Source organism: Bison bison, unplaced genomic scaffold (assembly GCF_000754665.1).
Source record: "Bison bison bison isolate TAMUID 2011002044 unplaced genomic scaffold, Bison_UMD1.0 scf7180017864492, whole genome shotgun sequence".
NCBI lineage: Eukaryota > Metazoa > Chordata > Mammalia > Artiodactyla > Bovidae > Bison > Bison bison.
The window spans coordinates 5,506,444-5,526,396 of record NW_011495051.1 but is presented as its reverse complement, the minus strand read 5'-3'; the positions used below and the strand labels follow the sequence as shown (position 1 = coordinate 5,526,396).

Sequence of the window (19,953 nt, the reverse complement as noted above, 5' to 3'; positions counted from 1 at the left end):
TTTCAGATCAAACAACCAGGAAGTTCCGAGTAGCAGGAGATACTGAGTTCAGACAAGTACACGGCATTGCAGAAGAGCCCATCTTACCATTTTGGTCTGAGTAGCAGAGCGAAATACCTCAGAGCTTTCAGTTTCAACCCCTTTCCGCACCCCACTAAACCACTTCTTGAATTCCATCTGCACCTAAGGAATATAGAGGCTTGTGTTACATCCAAAGCTTGGTTTGGGAGAAAAGACCCTAAAACAGGAAATTAAAGGTGTGGATGCCAAGACATATTCTCTGCCACCCTTATACTGATTCTTGGTATAATATTGCCATGTTCATGCTGATTCATTTAATTTAGACTGGATTTGCTTGGTTGTTAAAGAGGCATTTACTAAATGAAAGGCACCATAAGGATTCTATATAGGATGATAATAATGATGATGTTGGTGGTGAGGGTGATGGTGAAAATGATGATGATGTTGGTATGATGGTGGTGATGGTGATGGTGATGATATGATAGTAATAATGATGAAAAGGATTATGGTCGTGATGGTGATGATGACAAAGAAGGTAATGGTGATGTGATGATTACGAAGATGAAGGCCATTATTTATTGAACACTAGCAATGTTTAATGTACTTTATAGACAATGTATCAGTTAATATGTTAACCAATGCAATGTAACATTCAGAAGAAAGATTCTTCTCTTACCCCCAATTAAATGTGAAAAAATTGAGACTCTTGGAAGTAAATTGACTTGCCTAAGATCACATGGCCAGCATGCAAAACCTTGTCATTTTTACTCAGAGCCCTGACATAGACCGCCCACTGTGATTCCATGAATTGCCTTCCTTTAACCACATTAAAAAGAGGAGAGTGAAAAAGTTGGCTTAAAACTCAACATTCAGAAAACGAAGATCATGGCATCTGGTCCCATCACTTCATGGGAAATAGATGGGGAAACAGCGGAAACAGTGTCAGACTTTATTTTTTGGGGCTCCAAAATCACTGCAGATGGTGACTGCAGCCATGAAATTAAAAGACACTCCTTGGAAGAAAAGTTATGACCAACCTAGATAGCATATTAAAAAGCAGAGACATTACTTTGCCAACAAAGGTTCATCTAGTCAAGGCTATGGTTTTTCCAGTGGTCATGTATGGATGTGAGAGTTGGACTGTCAAGAAAGCCAAGTGCTGAAGAATTGATGCTTTTGAACTGTGGTGTTGGAGAAGACTCTTGAGAGTCCCTTGGACTGCAAGGAGATCCAACCAGTCCATTCTGAAGGAGATCAGCTCTGGGATTTCTTTGGAAGGAATGATGCTAAAGCTGAAACTCCAGTACTTTGGCCACCTTATGTGAAGAGTTGACTCATTGGAAAAGACTCTGATGCTGGGAGGGATTGGGGGCAGGAGGAGAAGGGGACGACAGAGGATGAGATGGCTGGATGGCATCACTGACTCGATGGACTTGAGTCTGAGTGAACTCTGGGAGTTGGTGATGGACAGGGAGGCCTGGTGTGCTGTGATTCATGGGGTCGAAAAGAGTCGGACACGACTGAGCGACTGAACTTAACTGAACTGAACTGAAGATCACATGGCCAGCATGCAAAATCTTGTCATTTTTACTCAGAGCCCTGACACAGACCACCCACTGTGATTCCATGAATTGCCTTCCTTTAACCACATTATCATATTTTTTAAAAGACATCTAAATTCTTAATACTCAACATTAACTCGCATTAAGTTCTATTTTACTTCTGTGTGTGAGGAGCACCAAGCATTAAGGCACTAAAAGATGAAAGAGAACTTTGTAAATTGTTAAGATGGTCTTTTCACCACCAGCATCTTAATTGCTGATAGGTCTACTCAACAGCAAAGGGGAAAAAGCCAGGAAAGTTGTTTTCAATTTTTACCCTATAAAGAGTGAAATTATAATGATCCTCACTGAGAACATGTGTGCCACAAACTGCTAAGACATTTGTTTTATGTTATCTCGTTTAATTCTCAATCTGGTGAGGCTGGTATTGCCATATTTGCAGATGAGAAAAACCAAGGCTCAGAGAGCGTGAGAAACCTTCCCAGAGTCACACAGCAACCCAATTAGTGGAAATACCAGGATTAGAGCTGGTCTTTCTGGGTTTGTGGTAATATAAAATTATGCCAATAAACCAGTGCTTTTCCATACAGTGCACCTGACTAGAAGGATTATTCATCCTCTCTCTGACAAACTCAGGTATGGCCATGGGATCTGCTTTGGCCAATGAAAGAGAGTTGAACTGTGCTTTGTCATAATCTCCTTTCCCTTTGCCATGAACACACTAATGTTCTACTAATAAATAAGGGCTGTCCCTTCAGCCTCCATCACAGAGTGAAGATGATACATATCAAACTGCAGCTATGTAGCATAAGCAAGAAATAAGCCTTTGTCATTGTAAGCCACTGAAATCAGACGGGGATGAGCTAACTGTTACTACAGCAGAATCTCCCTTATCCAGACTGATATGTGTTCTGCTATGAATTAAAGTGTGTCCCCTGAAAATTCATGTATGAAAGCCCTAACTTTCCCAATGTGGTTGTATCTGGAGGTATGACCTTGATGGAAGTGATTAAGGTTAAATGCAGTCATAAGCTCCCAGGTGGTGCTAGCGGTATAGAACCTGCCTGCCAATGCAGGAGACACAAGAGACACAGGTTCAATCCCTGGGTCAGGAAGATCCCCTGGAGGAGGGCATGGCAACCCACTCCAATTTTTGCCTGGAGAATCCCATGGACAGAAGAGCCTGGCGGGCTACAGACCATGAGGTCGCAGAGAGTCGGATACGACTGAACCAACTTAGCATGCATGAGGTCATAAGCACCGAGTCCCTGTTCAATAGGATTAACAACATCCTTATAAGAAGAGACCTGAAAACTCTCATTCTCACTCCCATGTGAAGACACTTTCAGAAAGTGGCCATCTACCAAGAAGAGAGTCCTCTTCAGAACCCAAACATACTGGCATCCTGATATTAGGCATCTGGTCTCCTGAGTTGTGAGACGATAAATTTCTATTGACCAGATCACTCTGTGATATTTTTTATGGCAGTCACCAGCAGACAAAGGCATGCAACTTTCATATACTTCTAAAATTATTCCAAAATAAAAAGCTTACTTAAAAAGAAGTTATTAATAACTAGACTAACAATCCTTTTTTTTTCCATATGGCAGGTCCAGATTGGAATGATGAATGGATGAGACTCAGAGCACATGATTTACCCAAGAAGCACCTAAACCCTCTTCCTAGAATCAAGGCAACTCCAAAATTATAAATATACAAGGTCAGAGAGAAGATCCCCTGGAGAAGGGAACGGCTACCCACTCCAGGGCTTCCCTGGTGGCTCAGATGGTAAAGAATCCGCCTGCAATGTGGGAAATCTGAGTTTGATCCCTGGGTTCGGAAGATCCCCTGGAGAAGGGAATGGCTACCTGCTCCAGTATTCTGGCCTGGAGAATCCCATGGACAGTAGTTGCCAAAAGTCAGTCACGACTAAGCGACTTTCACACGGTCAGAGAAGGGCGAGGATATGAACAACAATTCAACAAGACTTTCAGATTAAGCTGGTGAGACACAAAATGATTTGCCTTACCTGGCGATTAAGAAGACAGTGTACCACAAAAAGCAAAGTCCCCTGTAGAACATTGATGATGGTGAACATGTAGGCGATGATCGATCCAGTGGTCTTCCCAACTTCTTCAACCAAGAAAAAACCAAGACCCCAAGAACATCCCAGGATAAACAGCTGAGAGATGGCTTTAAATGTCATGACTCTGAAAAAGGAAAAAACAGTAATACCTCTCATTTATCACTACATAGTGTGCATGGCACTCAAGGCTTTCAGCATGTTCTTTACCACTAGTGCCACCTGGGAAGCCCTCTCATGAATCACCTTAGTTAAACCTCATGAATAGCTCATGTGGCAAAGTGTCTTCCTCGAACTCATACAACTTGAAGAAGGCAGAACCCAATTTGTTTTTTCTTTTGAAATTAAAAGTAGTTTTTAAAATTTATTTTTAGTAGGAGGATAATTGCTTTACAATAATTGTATTGGTTTCTGCCATACATCAACGTGAATTAGCCATAGGTATGCCCCTTCCATCTTCAACCTCCCTCAGACCTCCCACCTCATCCCACCCCTCTAGGTTGTCACAGGGCATCAGATTTGAGCTCCTTCCATCATATAGAAGATTCCCAGTGGCTATCTATTTTACATAGGGTAATGTATCTGTTTCAATGCTACTTTCCCTATTCATCCCAGTCTCTTCTTCCCCTGCTGTGTCCACAAGTCTATTTTCTGTGTCTGCGTCTCCATGAACCTAGACCCTTTTATACAGAGTGAAGTAAGTCAGAAAGAGAAAAACAATATCTCATATTAATGCATACCTGCAGTCTAAGAAGATAGTACTGATGAACCTTTCTGCACAGGAGCAACGGAAAACCTAACGTTTATGACCTCTGAGAATAATGCTTTTTTCTCACTCTTGAAAATTATTCCTCTGCAAAGTCTTTTACCTGGAAGTTTTATACCCTATTTTTGTATGGGTGGTCCCAGAAAATGTGGTCCTATAGGAAAAAAAATCTATGGGTACCACTAATTCTGGTATGCATTCTTACCTGGTGTTCTGAATGGTGGAAACTTCTTTATTAAGGGAGGAAAGTTTGCTTCTCAAAATCCACAGAACTTGGAAGTAGAACACCAAGTTTATCTGTGGAAACAGAATGGAAAATTGACTTGGAACTGTCTTTTGAAGCTATGTCATGCAACCCAACTTGAGGTAGACCTAAGAATCTTTTCCCAAAAGATACAGACTTTATAAGGGTAGTGATATGCACACAGGCTCTGGTCTTTTATACAACACAGACTATAGAACCCATGCATCTGATGGTTGATTAGCATGACTATATAATTTATCATTCAAGCCAGGACACTTTAAAAGTGAAAGAATGCTATTCACATCTATACCAGGATGACGGATGTAACCAGGAATTTCTTGGCAAACAGGAAAATGTTCTATGCAGAGTGAATATTTTCTAAAGTTTTGTCAAATGAACAAATCCTGGATTTTTAAAAGACTTCCCAGCAGAGGGTTATGTTATATCAGAGGAACCAGGGAGCTGGGGGAAGCTGAAGAAAGACATCTGAAGACAATATTTCCAGCAAGAAGGGTTGATCACATTAGGCTGTATTTCCTTATCACATCTCATTTCCACTTTAACAGGTAAGAAACACACTCGGTGTTTCACCAGTAAATATCAATGGTTGGTCACCTACCAAGATAATGAGTGCTACTGGCCCCATGAAGCTCCAGATGAACCCTTTATCAAGTTTGAGCCAGCAGCTGTTGAGAGAAAGATAAGCATTAGCTGCTGATTTCTTAGGAGAAAGCGAAGGACTTGAATTCCGGCTACTGTAGCAATATCTGAGCAGTGTCCATACCTGTTTGGTTCAGATCTGAATATTAGGTGGAATTAAACATGGGTCCTCATCTCTTGCAAACTGCATGCTTTGAACCTCAGTTTCCCAAGTATAAAGTGGGGCCAACCAAAATGTTTTCAACACTTTTAAGTAACTACTGTGACTATATACCAAGTCTTGAAGTCAGATAGTATTATCAGTCCTCTGACTTTGCTTTTCTCCTTCAATATTGTGTTAGCTATTCTGGGTCATTTGCCACTCCCTATAAACATCAGAACCAGATTGTCAATATCCACAAAATAATTTTCTGGGATTTTGGTTGGGAATACATTCGATCTATAGATCAAGTAGGAAAAAACTGACTTATTGACAATATTGAGTCTTCCTGTCCATGAACATGGACTATCACTTCATTTATTTGAATTTATTTTGATTTCTTTTATCAAAGTTTCCATCATATAGATCTCATAGTAAAGATTAAATGAGATAATGTTCATGCATTTTTAATACATTTCCTGACAGAATTAAAGACCAATGATTGTAGCTAATAATGTATTCTAATACCATGTGAAAGTGAAAAGTGAAAGTCTTATCTGCATCTTTGCAACCCCATGGACTGTAGAGTCCATGGAATTCTTCAAGCCAGAATACTGGAGTGGGTAGCCATTCCCTTGTCCAGCAAATCTTCCTGACCCAGGAATTGAACCAAGGTCTCCTGCATTGCAGGTAGATTCTTTACCAGCTGAGCTACCAGGGAATCCCAATAAATGTATTCTAATAATGTACTGTGCTTAGTTGCTCAGTCATGACTGACTCCTGGCAACCCCATGGACTGTAGCCCACCCGGCTCCTCTGTCCACGAAATTCTCCAAGCAAGAATATTGCAGTGGGTTGCCATGCCCTCCTCCAGGGGATCTTCCCAACCCAGGGACTGAACCGAGGTCTCCCACATTGAAGGTGGATTCTAATAATAATGATTGCTAAAATAAGAGAGTAAAAGTAGTAATTTTCAGCTACAAAAACTATCAACACTAATAATCAAGCATATTTCATGTACCAAGCACTCTAATGTCCAATACTTTGTATTCTTTCATAGCTTATATTTGAAAAAATAGTATAATTTATCAATATAATTTATTCTGAAAAAGGACATGGCAATATGAAACTGGTAAAAGTAAGCAATTACCAATACTCAGTAGGCAGAAAATCTCCCATACTTGATTCTATTCCAAGGGTTACAACTATGGCCCATAGGCCAAATCTGGTCCTCTCTTTGTTTTTGTAAATAAAGTTTTATTTAAATACAATCACATCCATTAATTTACAAATTGTCTATAACACTACAGGGGCAACGTTGAGTAATTTCCAAAAAGACCATATGGCTTGCAAAACAATAATAGTTACCATCTGTTGTTTTTCTTTTTCTTTTTTTTAATAGGAAGTTTGCCAGCCCCTCCCTACCCCCACTGTTTCAGATTTTGTATTGGTAATGGACACCACTTCCACCATGAATGCACTCATCATGCTTACTGAGTATACGTTCCATAATTCTTGTGTCCTACTGTTGCTGATACAGCCACAATCAGAGCTGGGACCCCATAGCCTACAGGGTACATGAACCTCTTCTTGAATCTGCCTGCAGTGGTATAGTTGGCCACCTTGAGGTTCCTGACAGTGAGGAAGAGGTGTAGCCCTTCGAGGAACATCCAGGTGAAGGCGGCCAAGTAGAGGTAATGCAGTACACCTGCGATGACCTTGCACAGCACCTGGGGGGAGAGTAGAGTTAGGAACATGGAGCTGATGTGGTCTGTACCTGATTATATCCTTGCCTGTGTGCATGCCAAGTCACTTCAGTCGTGTCCAACTCTTTGCAACCCCATGGACTGTAGCCCACCAGTCTCCCCTGTCCATGGGATTCTGCAGGCAAGAATACTGGAGTGGGTTGCCATGCCCTCCTCCAGGGGGTCTTCCCCGCCCAGGGATCAAACCTGCATCTCTTATGTCTCCTGCATTGGTTCTTTATCACTAGCACCACCTGGGAAGTCAAATTATATACTTAACACTTATTATTTCCTGCATGCTAGCCTGGAATTTCAATTCTTACACCTGTGCCATTTTGCTTAGGGGAAACACATCTTCTAGGCACTCTCACCAACCATTGAAATCTGCCTATCTTGTGCATGGGGCAAGCCAGAAGTGCCAAGAAATGAATGTCATGGGTGAAAAGTGAAAGTGTTAGTCACTCAGTCATGTCCAGCTCTTTGTGACCTCATTGACTGTAGCCTGCAAAGCTCCTCAGTCCATGGAATTCTCCAGGCAAGAATACTGGATTGGTAGCCATGTTCTTCTCCAGGAGATCTTTCCAACCCAAGGATTGAACCTGGGTCTGCTCTACTGCAGGCAGATTCTTTACAATCTGAGCCACTGTGGGAGCAGCACTCAAATCCATAATAGACAAGAGTTAGCAAATCAGTACTCCATTGACTTTGGCATTTGGGGGGATGGGATGGTTAATTTTATGTTTCAGCTTGACTGGGCTAGGGCATGTCCAGACAACTGATAACACATTATTTCTGGGCATGCCTGTGAGGATGTTTCTGGAAGAGATTAGCATTGGAATCAATAAACTGAGTAACAAAGATGGCCCTCACCAATGAGGATTGGCATCATCCAATTTGTCAAGGGCATAAATAGAACAGAAAGTTGGAGAAAGGGAGAATTTGCTCTCTCTGCTTGAACTGGGACATCCATCTTCTCTAGCTCTCAGACATCAAAGGTCATGGTTCCAATTAATTTTATTTATAAAATGTATGGCAGAAACCAGCAAAGTCACATCCACCAAAATGCCAAGCCTCCATCCACCCTCAGTTTGTCACTAGGACTCGACTTACCAAACAGAGACTACATTTCCTAGCACTCCTTGCAGTTAGTTTGACCATGTGACTGGCTTCTAGCCAATGGGATTTGAGAGGTCCATATAAACCCCTCTCCTAGGACTCCACCACCCTCTTTCTCTTTCCACTTGGTCAAAATGGAAAGAATCTCAGGATAACCTTGGAAGCTGTGTATGCTATGAGAGAGCCTCCCATGGCCTGAGGTTGGAGGAGAGATACCCTTTACACCTGTTCACTCACCCTCTACTGACTCACAGGGGAAAATGAACTACTCTTGGGATAAACCACTGATATTTTATAGTTTATTTGTTGTAGTAGCTATTGTAACCCTAACTAACACCATCAGTCGGATTTAACAAAATGTTTGAGTGTCAGACTGATGGTGTTAGTTAGGGTTACAATAGCTACTGCAACAAATAAACTATAAAATATCAGTGGTTTATCCTAAGAGTAGTTCATTTTCCCCTGTGGGTCAGTAGAGCTATCCAAAAATCTACAAGCAATAAATGCTGGAGAGGATGTGGAGAAAAGGGAACCCTCTTACACTGTTGGTGGGAATGCAAACTAGTACAGCCACTATGGAGAACAGTGTGGAGATTCCTTTAAAAACTGGAAATAGAACTGGCATACGACCCAGCAATCCCACTGCTGGGCATGCACACTGAAGAAACCAGAATTGAGAGGGACTCGTGTACCCCAATGTTCATTGCAGCACTATTTATAATAGCCAGGACACGGAAGCAACCTAGATGTCCATCAGCAGATGAATGGATAAGAAAGCTGTGGTACGTATACACAATGGAGTATTACTCAGCCATTAAAAAGAATACATTTGAATCAGTTCTAATGAGGAGGATGAAACTGGAGCCTATTATACAGAGTGAAGTAAGCCAGAAAGAAAAACACCAATTCAGTATACTAACGCATATATATGGAATTTAGAAAGATGGTAACAATAACCCTGTATGCGAGACAACAAAAGAGACAGATGTATAGAACAGTCTTCTAGACTCTGTGGGAGTGGGTGAGGGTGGGATGATTTGGGAGAATGGCATTGAAACATGTATATTATCATATGTGAAACAGATCGCCAGTCCAGGTTCGATACATTATTCAGGATGCTTGGGGCTGGTGCACTGGGATGACCCAGAGGGATGGGATGGGGAGGGAGGTGGAAGGGGGGTTCAGGATGGGAAACACGTGTACACCCGTGGCAGAGTCATGTCAATGTATGGCAAAACCAATACAATATTGTAATTACCCTCCAATTAAAATAAATAAATTTATACTTAAAAAATAAAATTAAAAAAAAGAAATTATGGGTCATGTTCAAAATTACACAGAGAGATAAAATGGGAATTCTTGCTTTTTACCCTACACAATCATTGGTGTTTATCATCATTCATCCCATCTTTCCTCCAAACTAAGTGGCTAGATTGGATTAGGACCATGAAATAAATAATATGTTAATTCTCCTACCTCAGGTTCAGTTTGATCAATCCCCACGAGGAAGAGGAGGTGGGCCAGAAAGAGGCAGATGGAGAGCTGCAGGTGGAGAGTAGTGCTGGTGTTCTGGATGGATCGACACAGGAGGAAGGTGAGGGCTGCCAGGAGGAGGCAGAGCAGGGAGAGGCTCAGCCCCACATAGGTGATCATGGTCAGCACAGGATCCTCCTAGAAGACACCAAAAGAGGAATATATTATTCCAGCTCTATAGGTATGTTCCTGATGGAGCATCGGATGGACTTTCCAGATCAGCTCCCAAAGAAATGACTTAATCTCTCTAAGACTTGGTGATTCCCTCTTCAAAATATGGGTAGTTATAGCATTTATCACACAGAGCTAGACCAGCATTGACAAATAGAAACAGATGAGCCATGTGCATACTTTTAAATTTTCTAGTAGCCATATTTTTGAAAATGTCAAAGAAACAAGTCTAATTGATTTAATAGTACATGTTCAAAATACTGGGCTTCCCAGGTGGTGTTAGTGGTAAAGAACCTGCCTGCCAATTCAGGAGATGTAACAGGCAGGTTCAATCGCTGGGTCAGGAAGATCCCCTGGAGACAGGCATGGCAACCCACTCAAGTATTCCTGCCTGGAGAATCCCGTGGTCAGAGGAGCCTGGTGGGCTATAGTTCACTGGCTACACTCACAAAGAATCGGACACGACTGAAGCAATTTAGCACTCATGTACACATGTTCAAAATACTATCAGTTCAACATGTTGAATGTCATATAATTAATATAATGATATAACAAAAATATAATCAGTTCAAATTACATTCAGTGTAAAAGTTATTAATGAACTAGTTGGTCCTCTTTTCCCTCCATATTCAGTCTTTGAAACCCAGTATGTACTTAACACTTACCGAGCATCTCAATCAAATGCTATATTTTAAAGAGTGAAAGTAAAGCACCGTCCTACCAAAAAACAAAGTTGTATTTAGTGGAAAAATATTTTATACTATTTCTTAATTTCAATACATTCAAATGGAATAGAATTTTTTTCTTCAGTCATACTAGTCACATTTTAAGTGTTCAATAACCATATGTCTGATCCTATTGGACAAGACGGCAATCAAATATAATCTCATGAAGGCTGTTTTGTTCTCTGTAGTATCCACAATGCCTGGAATGGCATCAGACATATAGTAGTTTACTCAAATTCATGTTCATTGAGTTGGTTAGATAGCATCACTGGTTATAAATGGACATAAATTTGAGCAAACTCCAGGAGACAGTGGAGGACAGAGGAGCCTGACGTGCTGCAGTCCATGGGGTCTCAAACAGTCAGACACGACTTAGTGACTGAACAACCAGAAAGTTACTTATATATAAATCTGTTAAATGAACAAAATGAGGTTGTGCGTTTACGTAAGAAATATGGTGTTATCTTCCAGTCAATGACCAATAAATGGGAGTTTAAAATAAGTGGGGAAACAAGTTAGGTAAATTTCTTTAAATGCGAGTTATCTGAGGTATGGTTGGGACCTGGGAAGTTTAGGGGGCTGTGCTTTTACATGGGTGATGGTCAGTTGCCTTTGTTCTGGTGTGACTGGGCGATGGGGGTTAGGTCTATTTCTCGCAGAGTAACAGGTCTCCATGGATCTTTCCACCGTAGGGGCTGACAACCGACTTTTCAATGATTGAGGGCTTTCTCTGCTAGCTTGAGCACACTCTGCCCGTGCCCATGGACATGTCAAGAGAATGAATACTCCCTGGATGTTGTTGTTGTTCAGTCGCTAAGTCTCGTCTGACTCTTTGCAGCCCCATAGACTGCAGCACGCAAGGCTCTTCTGTCCTCTGCTATCTCCCAGAATTTGCTCAAATTCATATCCATTGAGTCGATGATGTAGCTTTAAACAAATGACTGAAGGGAGATGGTGTATAAATAACCCAGCTTTCTCGCCATTCATTTAGGATGACTCTGAGGTGTGTCTTCTACCCTGACTCCAAAAATCTCCCAGAGGGAAGTAACCCCAGTTACTCATAGTGGTACCTGGCATCTGGCTTCTCTGATTGGCTTCTGTCTCTTTCCCATTTCATTTCCCAGTCCCTTACTGATGCTTCCTGGAATTACCTCTCAAGTAATTCTGCTTGACACCTTATCTCGGAGTTGTTTTTTTTATTTTCCCTGAGACTCGGAGAGTCTTCCTGGACACAGTCAAGTTCACTGTAAGGGACCATAAATTGTTGTACCTTGGGAACAAGAGCCACGAGGACAGCAAAGCTGGAAAGGTGGGAGCACTTGCATTGGGTGTGAGAATCATTGCTGCCCAAATGAGCGCAACCCTCCGTCGACCAGCTGCCCCCATCCTTTGATCCTTTCCAGTAGACACAGAAATATTTTCTCCTCCCACCACCTGGCTGGAAAGAGAAGAGCATGAAAGTGGATTTCTTCTGGTTTTTATCATTTCAACTTTATAGGTTAAGTGAGGTGCACTGGGTTGGAAACTGGACTGGAAAAACTCTGAAACCCTTGTGGGGAAGTGTTGCATACCCCACTTTCACTGTGGGATTTGCTCTTCATTTATTCTGCCCAACTCTGGTTTTCCCTGGGACTGACTGTTATGCACTGCTTTCCCCAGGTTGTTGGTCATTGATAAGACCAATGAGAGAAATGGATGAGAGGGAGAAAAGGCAGCTCCGGTATTTCTTCTGTACTGCTTTTCTGCTGCCAACTGTCTCCATCTCCAATTGCCAATCTTCCTGTATACCTGCAGCCTTCACTGGGCAATGCTCATCCCCCCAGTGCTTTTTTTCCCCCGTTGCCTTTTTATGCTTAAGTGTGATACCAGCTGTCCCACATTTGCCATCTCTGAGTGCCTCAACATTTGTTAGTTCTCTTAACTCTGAATGATCAGAGTTGAATTCAGTTTCCTGCCTGGACTGATAATTCACCTGTTCAAGGTAAAGCCTAGATTTTGCTCACCTGAGTATGTTGGAAGGTCAGGAACACAGGTTTAGATAGATCAACTTTTTCCTTCACACCAATGGAGCCACTTATCACTTGAGAGTTCAGGTTGACTTCCTTTATCCCTCTTCTATCACTGAAAAAGGATCCATTTAGAATATCCCCAAGAGATCGATAAGTGATAAGCGCCACTGCACTTGCATCTGAGAAAATGGAAGAAAAGTCACGTTTGCTAGGGTATCTAGAGGTTGGGGAATTGGTACATTAGTGTTCTGTGTGAGGGTTGTAAGGGTTATATAAAGTCATAATTGCACTTGGAAGTCTTTTCCATTGCCCAATCAATACATTACATGTGGCTTAGGGATTATTATTCTGTATATGTAATATATAGTCAAATGTATCACACATTATAAGGGATATAAGGCAATGGCACCCCACTCCTGTACTCTTGCCTGGAAAATCCTATGGATGGAGGAGCATGGTAGGCTGCAGTCCATGGGGTCACTAGGAGTCAGACATGACTGAGCGACTTCACATTCACTTTTCACTTTCATGAATTGGAGAAGGAAATGGCAACCCACTCCAGTGTTCTTGCCTGGAGAATCCCAGGGACGGGGGAGCCTGGTGGGCTGCCATCTCTGGGGTCGCACAGAGTCGGACACGACTGAAGCGACTTAGCAGCAGCATGTGCAAAATATTCTATCGATGTGTTGTAAAATATTTATATATGAACATTAGACATCAAAAGGAGAATCATAAGGCAAGATGTTTGTCTCCAGAAGGTAAAACTCAGGTGTGCGTGTGTGTGTGTGTTTGTGTGGGCACGCACATGTGCATGTGCCCATTCAGTCACGTCCAACTCTCTGCGACCCCATGGACTGTAACCCGCCAGGCTCCTCTATCCATGGGATTCTCCAGGCAAGAATACTGGAGTGAGTTACCATTTCCTTCTCCAGGGGATCTTTCCGACCCAGGGATCAAACCCCCATCTCTTACATCTCCTGCATTGGCAGGCAGGTTCTTTACCCCTAGCACCACCTGAGAAGCCTGGAACTCATGTGGGATGAAGAAATCAAATGTTTCTGAATAGATGATGACTCCCTCATATTCATTCCTGTACAGTTTATGGTGGCCAAGGGATGGAGGCAACCTAGATATCCATCAACAAAGAAATTGATGGAGAAAATGTGGTATGTCTGTACAATGGAATACTACTCATTTATAAAATGAAATAAAGTTGGGACACAGACGGACCTAGAGACTGTCATACAGAGTGAACTGAGCCAGAAAGAGAAAAACAAACATATATTAACACACATATGCGGAATCTAGAGAAATGGTACAGATGATCTTATTTGCCAAAGAGACAGAGACACAGACCTAAATAACAAATGTATGGACACCAAGGGGGGAAGTGGGGCGCTGGATGAACAGGGAGATTGGGGTTGACATATATCACTGCTGATGTGTGTGTGCTCAGTTTCTCAGTCTTGGCCAACTCTTTGCAGCCCTATGAACTGTAGCCCGCCAGGCCCCTCTGTCCATGGAATTTTCCTGGCAAGAACACTGGAGTGGGTTTCCATTTCCTACTCCAGGGTATCTTCCCAACCCAGGGACTGAACCACACCTCTTGTATCTCCTGCCCTGGCGGGTGCATTCTTAACCACTGCAGCACCTGGGAAGCCCTGTACAGTATCAACACTATGTATAAAGTGCATAACTAATGGGAACCTACTGTATAGCCAGGGAACTCTGCTCAATGCTCTGTGCTGAGCTACATGGGGAGGAAATCCAAAAAAGAGGGGATATGTGTATACACATGACTGAGTCACTCTGCTGGATAGTAGAAACTAACACAACATTATAAAGCAACTATACTCCAACAAAAATTAATTTAAAAAGTATTCCAAATAATTCCCATCTTCCACCTCAAGCTGACTCCTGGGTATCTAATTTAATGGAAAAGTATCGTGACGGCCCATTCTGTTCAATTTATCCTCTCACCCTTCCCTTACTCCCTCCTCCTACCTCTCTCGCTCAGCCTCTCTCTCTCTCTTTTTCTCTTTCTCTCTCTCTGTCTCCCTCCCACCCTCTTCCCTTTCCCTTTTCATGCTAGAAGAATTTAAGTCATAGAAGTTGAATGCACAGTATGACACGGTTTCCTAAACTGCAATCATTCACGTGCCACCATGCCAGTTTTACCCCAAACCACTTACCACCTATATCACTCGATCTAAAAAAAAAACTGGTCTTCTCTGGTGGTCCAGTGGATAAGAATCACTGCCAATGCAGAGGAAATGGATTTGATCCCTGGTCCTCGAAGATTCCACATGCCGCAGAGCAAGTAAGTCACAGCTACTGAGCCTGTGCTCTAGAGCCTGGGAATCACAAGTACTGAAGCCCATGCATCCCGTGGAGGCTGGATGCATGAGAAAGCCGCCACAATGAGAAATACTGAGCACTGCAACTCAGAGAAAGCCCGCAAGCAGAAACAGAGACCCAGCACAACCGAAAATCAATTAAAAAATAGATTTTGAAAAGGAGTGAATGGTTGAAAAAATAATAAAAATCAACTCAGTTTTAGATGTTTTCCCCTCTCCCTCCTCTCTTCTACAGCTCACAGTAAACAGTGAAGATTAACCAGTAGCCAGGAATTTTACAGAGGAGTCATAGGAACAAGTATTTCACTCTCTCAAGGTAACTGGGTCTTTCTCTTTGAAATACTTTTCATGCATGCATTCATTCATTCATTCATTTGTCACATGTTTACTGAGCATCTACTGTGTACTGGACAGTGTTCCAGGCATCACAACACAACAGGGAACAAAATGGGCAGAGTCCCTGCCATCAGGGAGATGATGTCGTGGGAGAGATAGACAACAAACAAATAAATAAATTAGAAAGGGTCGCATAGTGTGGATGTGATGCAGAGACTTAAATAAAATGACAGAATAAAGCAAGGGTGTCAAATTATGGCCTGGGGGTCAAATCCAGCCTACGACCTGTTTTTGTAAATAAAGTTTTATTGGCACACAGCCATGTCCCTTCATTTACATATCACCAATGGCTGCTTTCACACTACAATGTCAAGAGTTGAGCAGATAAAACAAAAACCATCTGGCCCCAAAACCAGAAATATTTGTCCTCTTGTGTTCTTACAGAAAAAGTTTGCCAACTCTTGCCTGAAAAGTCCCATGGACTGAGGAGCCTGGTGGGCTGCAGTCCATGGGGTCGCTAGGAGTCGGACACGACTGAGCACTTCACTTTGACTTTTCACTTTCATGCATTAGAGGAGGAAATGGCAACCCACTCCAGTGTTCTTGCCTGGAGAATTCCATGGACAGAGGAGCCTGGTGGGCTGCCGTCTATGGGGTCGCACAGAGTCGGACATGACTGAAGCAACTTAGCAGCAGCAGCAGCAGGCTAGCAGAATAGAGAGATTATATAATGCTTCTCAAGGGAAAGAGTGTTTGAGGCAACTCATGTGCCATCATCAAGAGTGAGCTTCTCTGAGGAAACGCTTCTATACTACATTTGGTGGGAATGTAAGTTGGTGCAGCCACCATGGAAAATGGTGTGGTGGTTCCTCAAAAAACCAATACATGATCCAACAATCCCACTCTTGGGCATATTTCCTGCTAAAGCTATAAATCAAACAGGTACATATACCCCTACCTTCATAGCAGCAGTGTTCACAATAATCAAAGCATGGAAACAACCTAAAAGTCCATCAACAGAAGAATAGGTAAAGAAGATGTGGTATGTATATACAATGGAATATTACTCAGCCAAAAAAAGGATGAAATGATGCCATTTGCAGTAACACAGATGGACCTAGAGATTATCATACTAAGTGAAGTAAGTGAGAAAGAGAGACAAATATGCCATATGATATCACTTACATGTGGATCTAAAATATGGCACAAAATAACCTATCTACAAAATGGAAATAGACTCACAGACACAAACAGGCTTGAGGTTGCCATGGGGAGGTGGATGGGGGAGGGAGGGACTGGGCATGTAGGATGAGTGAGGAGGCACAAACTGTTATACAGAGGACGGGCAAACGACAAGGCTCTATTGTTATAACACAGGGAGCTATGGTCTATATCCTGTGATAAACCATAATGGAAAAGAATATTTAAAAAAGAAAGTGTATTATCTGAGTCACTTCGCTATATAGCAGAGATTGGCATGACATTGTAAATCAACTACAAAAGTGAAACTCACTCAGTTGTGTCTGACTCTTTGCGACCCCACGGACTATAGAGTCCATGGAATTCTCCAGGCCAGAATACTGGAGTGGGCAGCCTTTCCCTTCTCCAGGGGATCTTCCCAACCCAGGGATCGAACCCAGGTCTCCCGCATTGCAGGCGGAGTCTTAACAGCTGAGCCACCAGGGACTTCACTTAAAAAATAAAATTTTTTAAAAAGAGTAAGCTTTTTGGATCAGCACATGAAACTGAGCAGGCACCAGCCCGTCCCTTTTAAGGAACTAAGTCAAGGAATCTCTGTTTGAACCTCCGCGTGTATCACAAAGTCCATACAAACTGTGTCCTCAAAATTGCCTGGTTAGTGGTCAAGGCAGATCTTTAAATTCTGCCAGAAGAGTCTTCTTACCTTGAATGCTTTGGAAGCTTGGCTTCATCACCTAGAAATGAGACAACAGTGCCTAGAAGTTATAGGTCAAGAGTATAGGTCATCTTAGACACAGTACCTCTTGTGGTTCCTTTGAAAGCATTTGGGCAGTCGATATTCATTGTATTGTTTCCAGCTTCTAGAACAGTCTTCTCACTTGTCTCATTGCACTTCTTGGTTTCATAAACTGGAAACATTAGGAAAGTGAGTCCTGCTTTGCTCAGTTCTCATGCCTAAAAAACTTGCTAATAACTCCCTTCTTTGACAGATCCATTACTAGTCATTTTACTTACTGCATGCAAGGTAGACCATGTGGTCCTCCCCTAACATTTCTGACTGGTGGAGATGAAATGTCGAAAGTATAGGCAACACATGTGGGTCACACAACTCAGGGGAAGAGAGAAGACTGTCATGCTTCCCAGAGCTGGCTGAAACAGGCAAGCTCAGCCTTTACCATAGAATATTTAAAGGGAAAAATTTTCTTTAAACAATGTGTAATGGGGCGCCTGGGGAAAGGAGAACTAATTTTTTTAAACAAGGGAAGCTAAGCATTTAAAAGTTTTCCAAGAAATAGAGTTTTCATGAAAAAAAAAAAAAACTAGAAACAGAGCTACCATATGATCCAGGAATTCTACTCCTGGGCATAGATCCAGAAAAAACAAACACTCTAATTTGAAAAGATACATGCACCCCAGTGTTCATTGCAGCACTGTTTACAGTCACCAGGATGTGAAAATCAACAGAGGAATGGATAAAGAAGATGTACATATATGCAATGGAATATTACTTGGCCATTAAAAAGAATGAAATATTGCCATTTGCAGCAACACGGATGGATCTAGAGAATATAATACTTAATAAAATGTCATAGAAAGACGAATACTACAGATAACACTTACATGTGGAATCTAAAAAATAATACAAATGAGTGTATGTACAGAATAGAAACAGATTCACAGACATAGAAAACAAATTTATGGTTTCCAAAGGGGAGAGGCAGTGGGGAGGGATAAATAAGGACTATGGGATTAACAGGTACAGACTACAGTATATAAAATAGATAAGCAACAGAGATTTACTGAATAGCACATGAAGTTATACCCAATATCTCATAATAATCTACAATGGAATGTAATCTGCAAAAGTACTGAATCACTATGCTATACATGCATGTGTGTGTGCTAAGTCAATTCAGTCATGTCTGACTTTGCAACCCCATGGACTGAAGCTAGGCTCCTCTGTTCATGGGATTCCCCAGGCAGGAATACTGGAGTGGGTCACCACGCCCTCCTCGAGGGAATCTTCCTAACTCAGGAATTGAACCCACATCTGTTATGTCTCCTGCATTGGCTACTGCTGCTGCTGCTGCTAAGTCACTTCAGTTGTGTCCGGCTCTGTGCAACCCCATAGACAGCAGCCCACCAGGCTCCCCCGTCCCTGGGATTCTCCAGGCAAGAACATTGGAGTGGGTTGCCATTTCCTTCTCCAATGCATGAAAGTGAAAAGTGAATGTGAAGTCGTTCAGTCGTGTCCGACTTTTCGCGACCCCATGGACTGCAGCCTACCAGGCTCCTACATCCATGGGATTTTCTACGCAAAAAGCCTGCATTGGCAGGTGGATTCTTTACCACTAGTGCCACCTGGGAAGCCCTCCTATGCTATATACCTGAAACTAACACAATAACATAAATCAACTATAATTCAATTTTTAAAAATTTAACAATAAAAAATAAAAATTTTCCAAGGGAATAGTCACCTGGGAGCAGTCTTCTGCATTTGGGAAAAATCACTTAAGTGAACTCTGTTCATGATATGTGAATATATTAACACAAGGTCTGATGAAAGATGACTTTCATAAAATTTTCTGGCCTTAAAACTAATGCTTAGTGTTTCTTACCTATGTTAAGTGCAGAATTTTCATACTTTCCTGGAGAAACAAAACTCTCGTTCCATATGGTCAATTCTACATGTTGAAGTAGTTGGGTCGCCTGTTTTGCAATGTAGTTTTTGCTTCCATTGTTCCTCAGCATTTCCTTTCAAAGAAAAAAACTAATTAGGTAGATGGTTATTGAAACTTTGAAAAGCAGGAATATACGTAAGTGTGGTTGAGTGAGCCAGCCTCTTGATGAGAGTGAAAAAGCTGGCTTAAAACTCAACATTAAAAAAACTAAGATCATGTCCTCCGGTCCCATCACTTTGTGGCAAACAGAAAGGCAAGTGACAGATTTCCTCTTCTTGTGTTCTAAAATCACTGCTTATGGTCACTGCAGCCATGAAATTAGAAGATGATTGCATCTTGGAAGGAAAGCTATGACAAACCTAGGCAGTAGGTTAAAAAGCAAAGATATCACTTTGCTGACAAATGTCCATATAGTCAAGACTATGTATGGGCTTTCCAGTAGTCATGCACAGATGTGAAAGCTGGACCATAAAGAAAGCATAGCACCAAAGAGTTGATACTTTCCAACTGTGTTACTGGAGAAGATTCTTGAGAGTCCTTTGGACAGCAAGGAGATCAAACCAGTCAATCTCAAAGGAACTCAACCCTGAATATTCATCAGAAGC

The 19,953-nt window shown here is 41.9% G+C and overlaps 1 protein-coding gene across 2 annotated transcripts in view; it reads right to left on the bottom strand.

Moving 5' to 3' along the window:
* Positions 1 to 19,953, bottom strand: part of LOC104979742 (EGF-like module-containing mucin-like hormone receptor-like 4) — a 36,969-nt gene that overhangs the window by 4,847 nt on the left and 12,169 nt on the right. Inside the window, exons 7-16 of one of the 2 annotated variants that reach the window (XM_010828253.1) lie at positions 19,286 to 19,421; positions 17,468 to 17,575; positions 12,769 to 12,953; positions 12,036 to 12,203; positions 9,813 to 10,007; positions 6,970 to 7,205; positions 5,296 to 5,362; positions 4,638 to 4,729; positions 3,613 to 3,793; positions 88 to 183 (exon numbers count right to left, since the gene is read on the bottom strand). In XM_010828253.1, coding sequence (XP_010826555.1) covers positions 88 to 183; positions 3,613 to 3,793; positions 4,638 to 4,729; positions 5,296 to 5,362; positions 6,970 to 7,205; positions 9,813 to 10,007; positions 12,036 to 12,203; positions 12,769 to 12,953; positions 17,468 to 17,575; positions 19,286 to 19,421 — 1,464 coding nt within the window. The remainder of the gene's footprint in view (positions 1 to 87; positions 184 to 3,612; positions 3,794 to 4,637; positions 4,730 to 5,295; positions 5,363 to 6,969; positions 7,206 to 9,812; positions 10,008 to 12,035; positions 12,204 to 12,768; positions 12,954 to 17,467; positions 17,576 to 19,285; positions 19,422 to 19,953) is intronic. The other variant, XM_010828254.1, reaches the window with a different exon arrangement.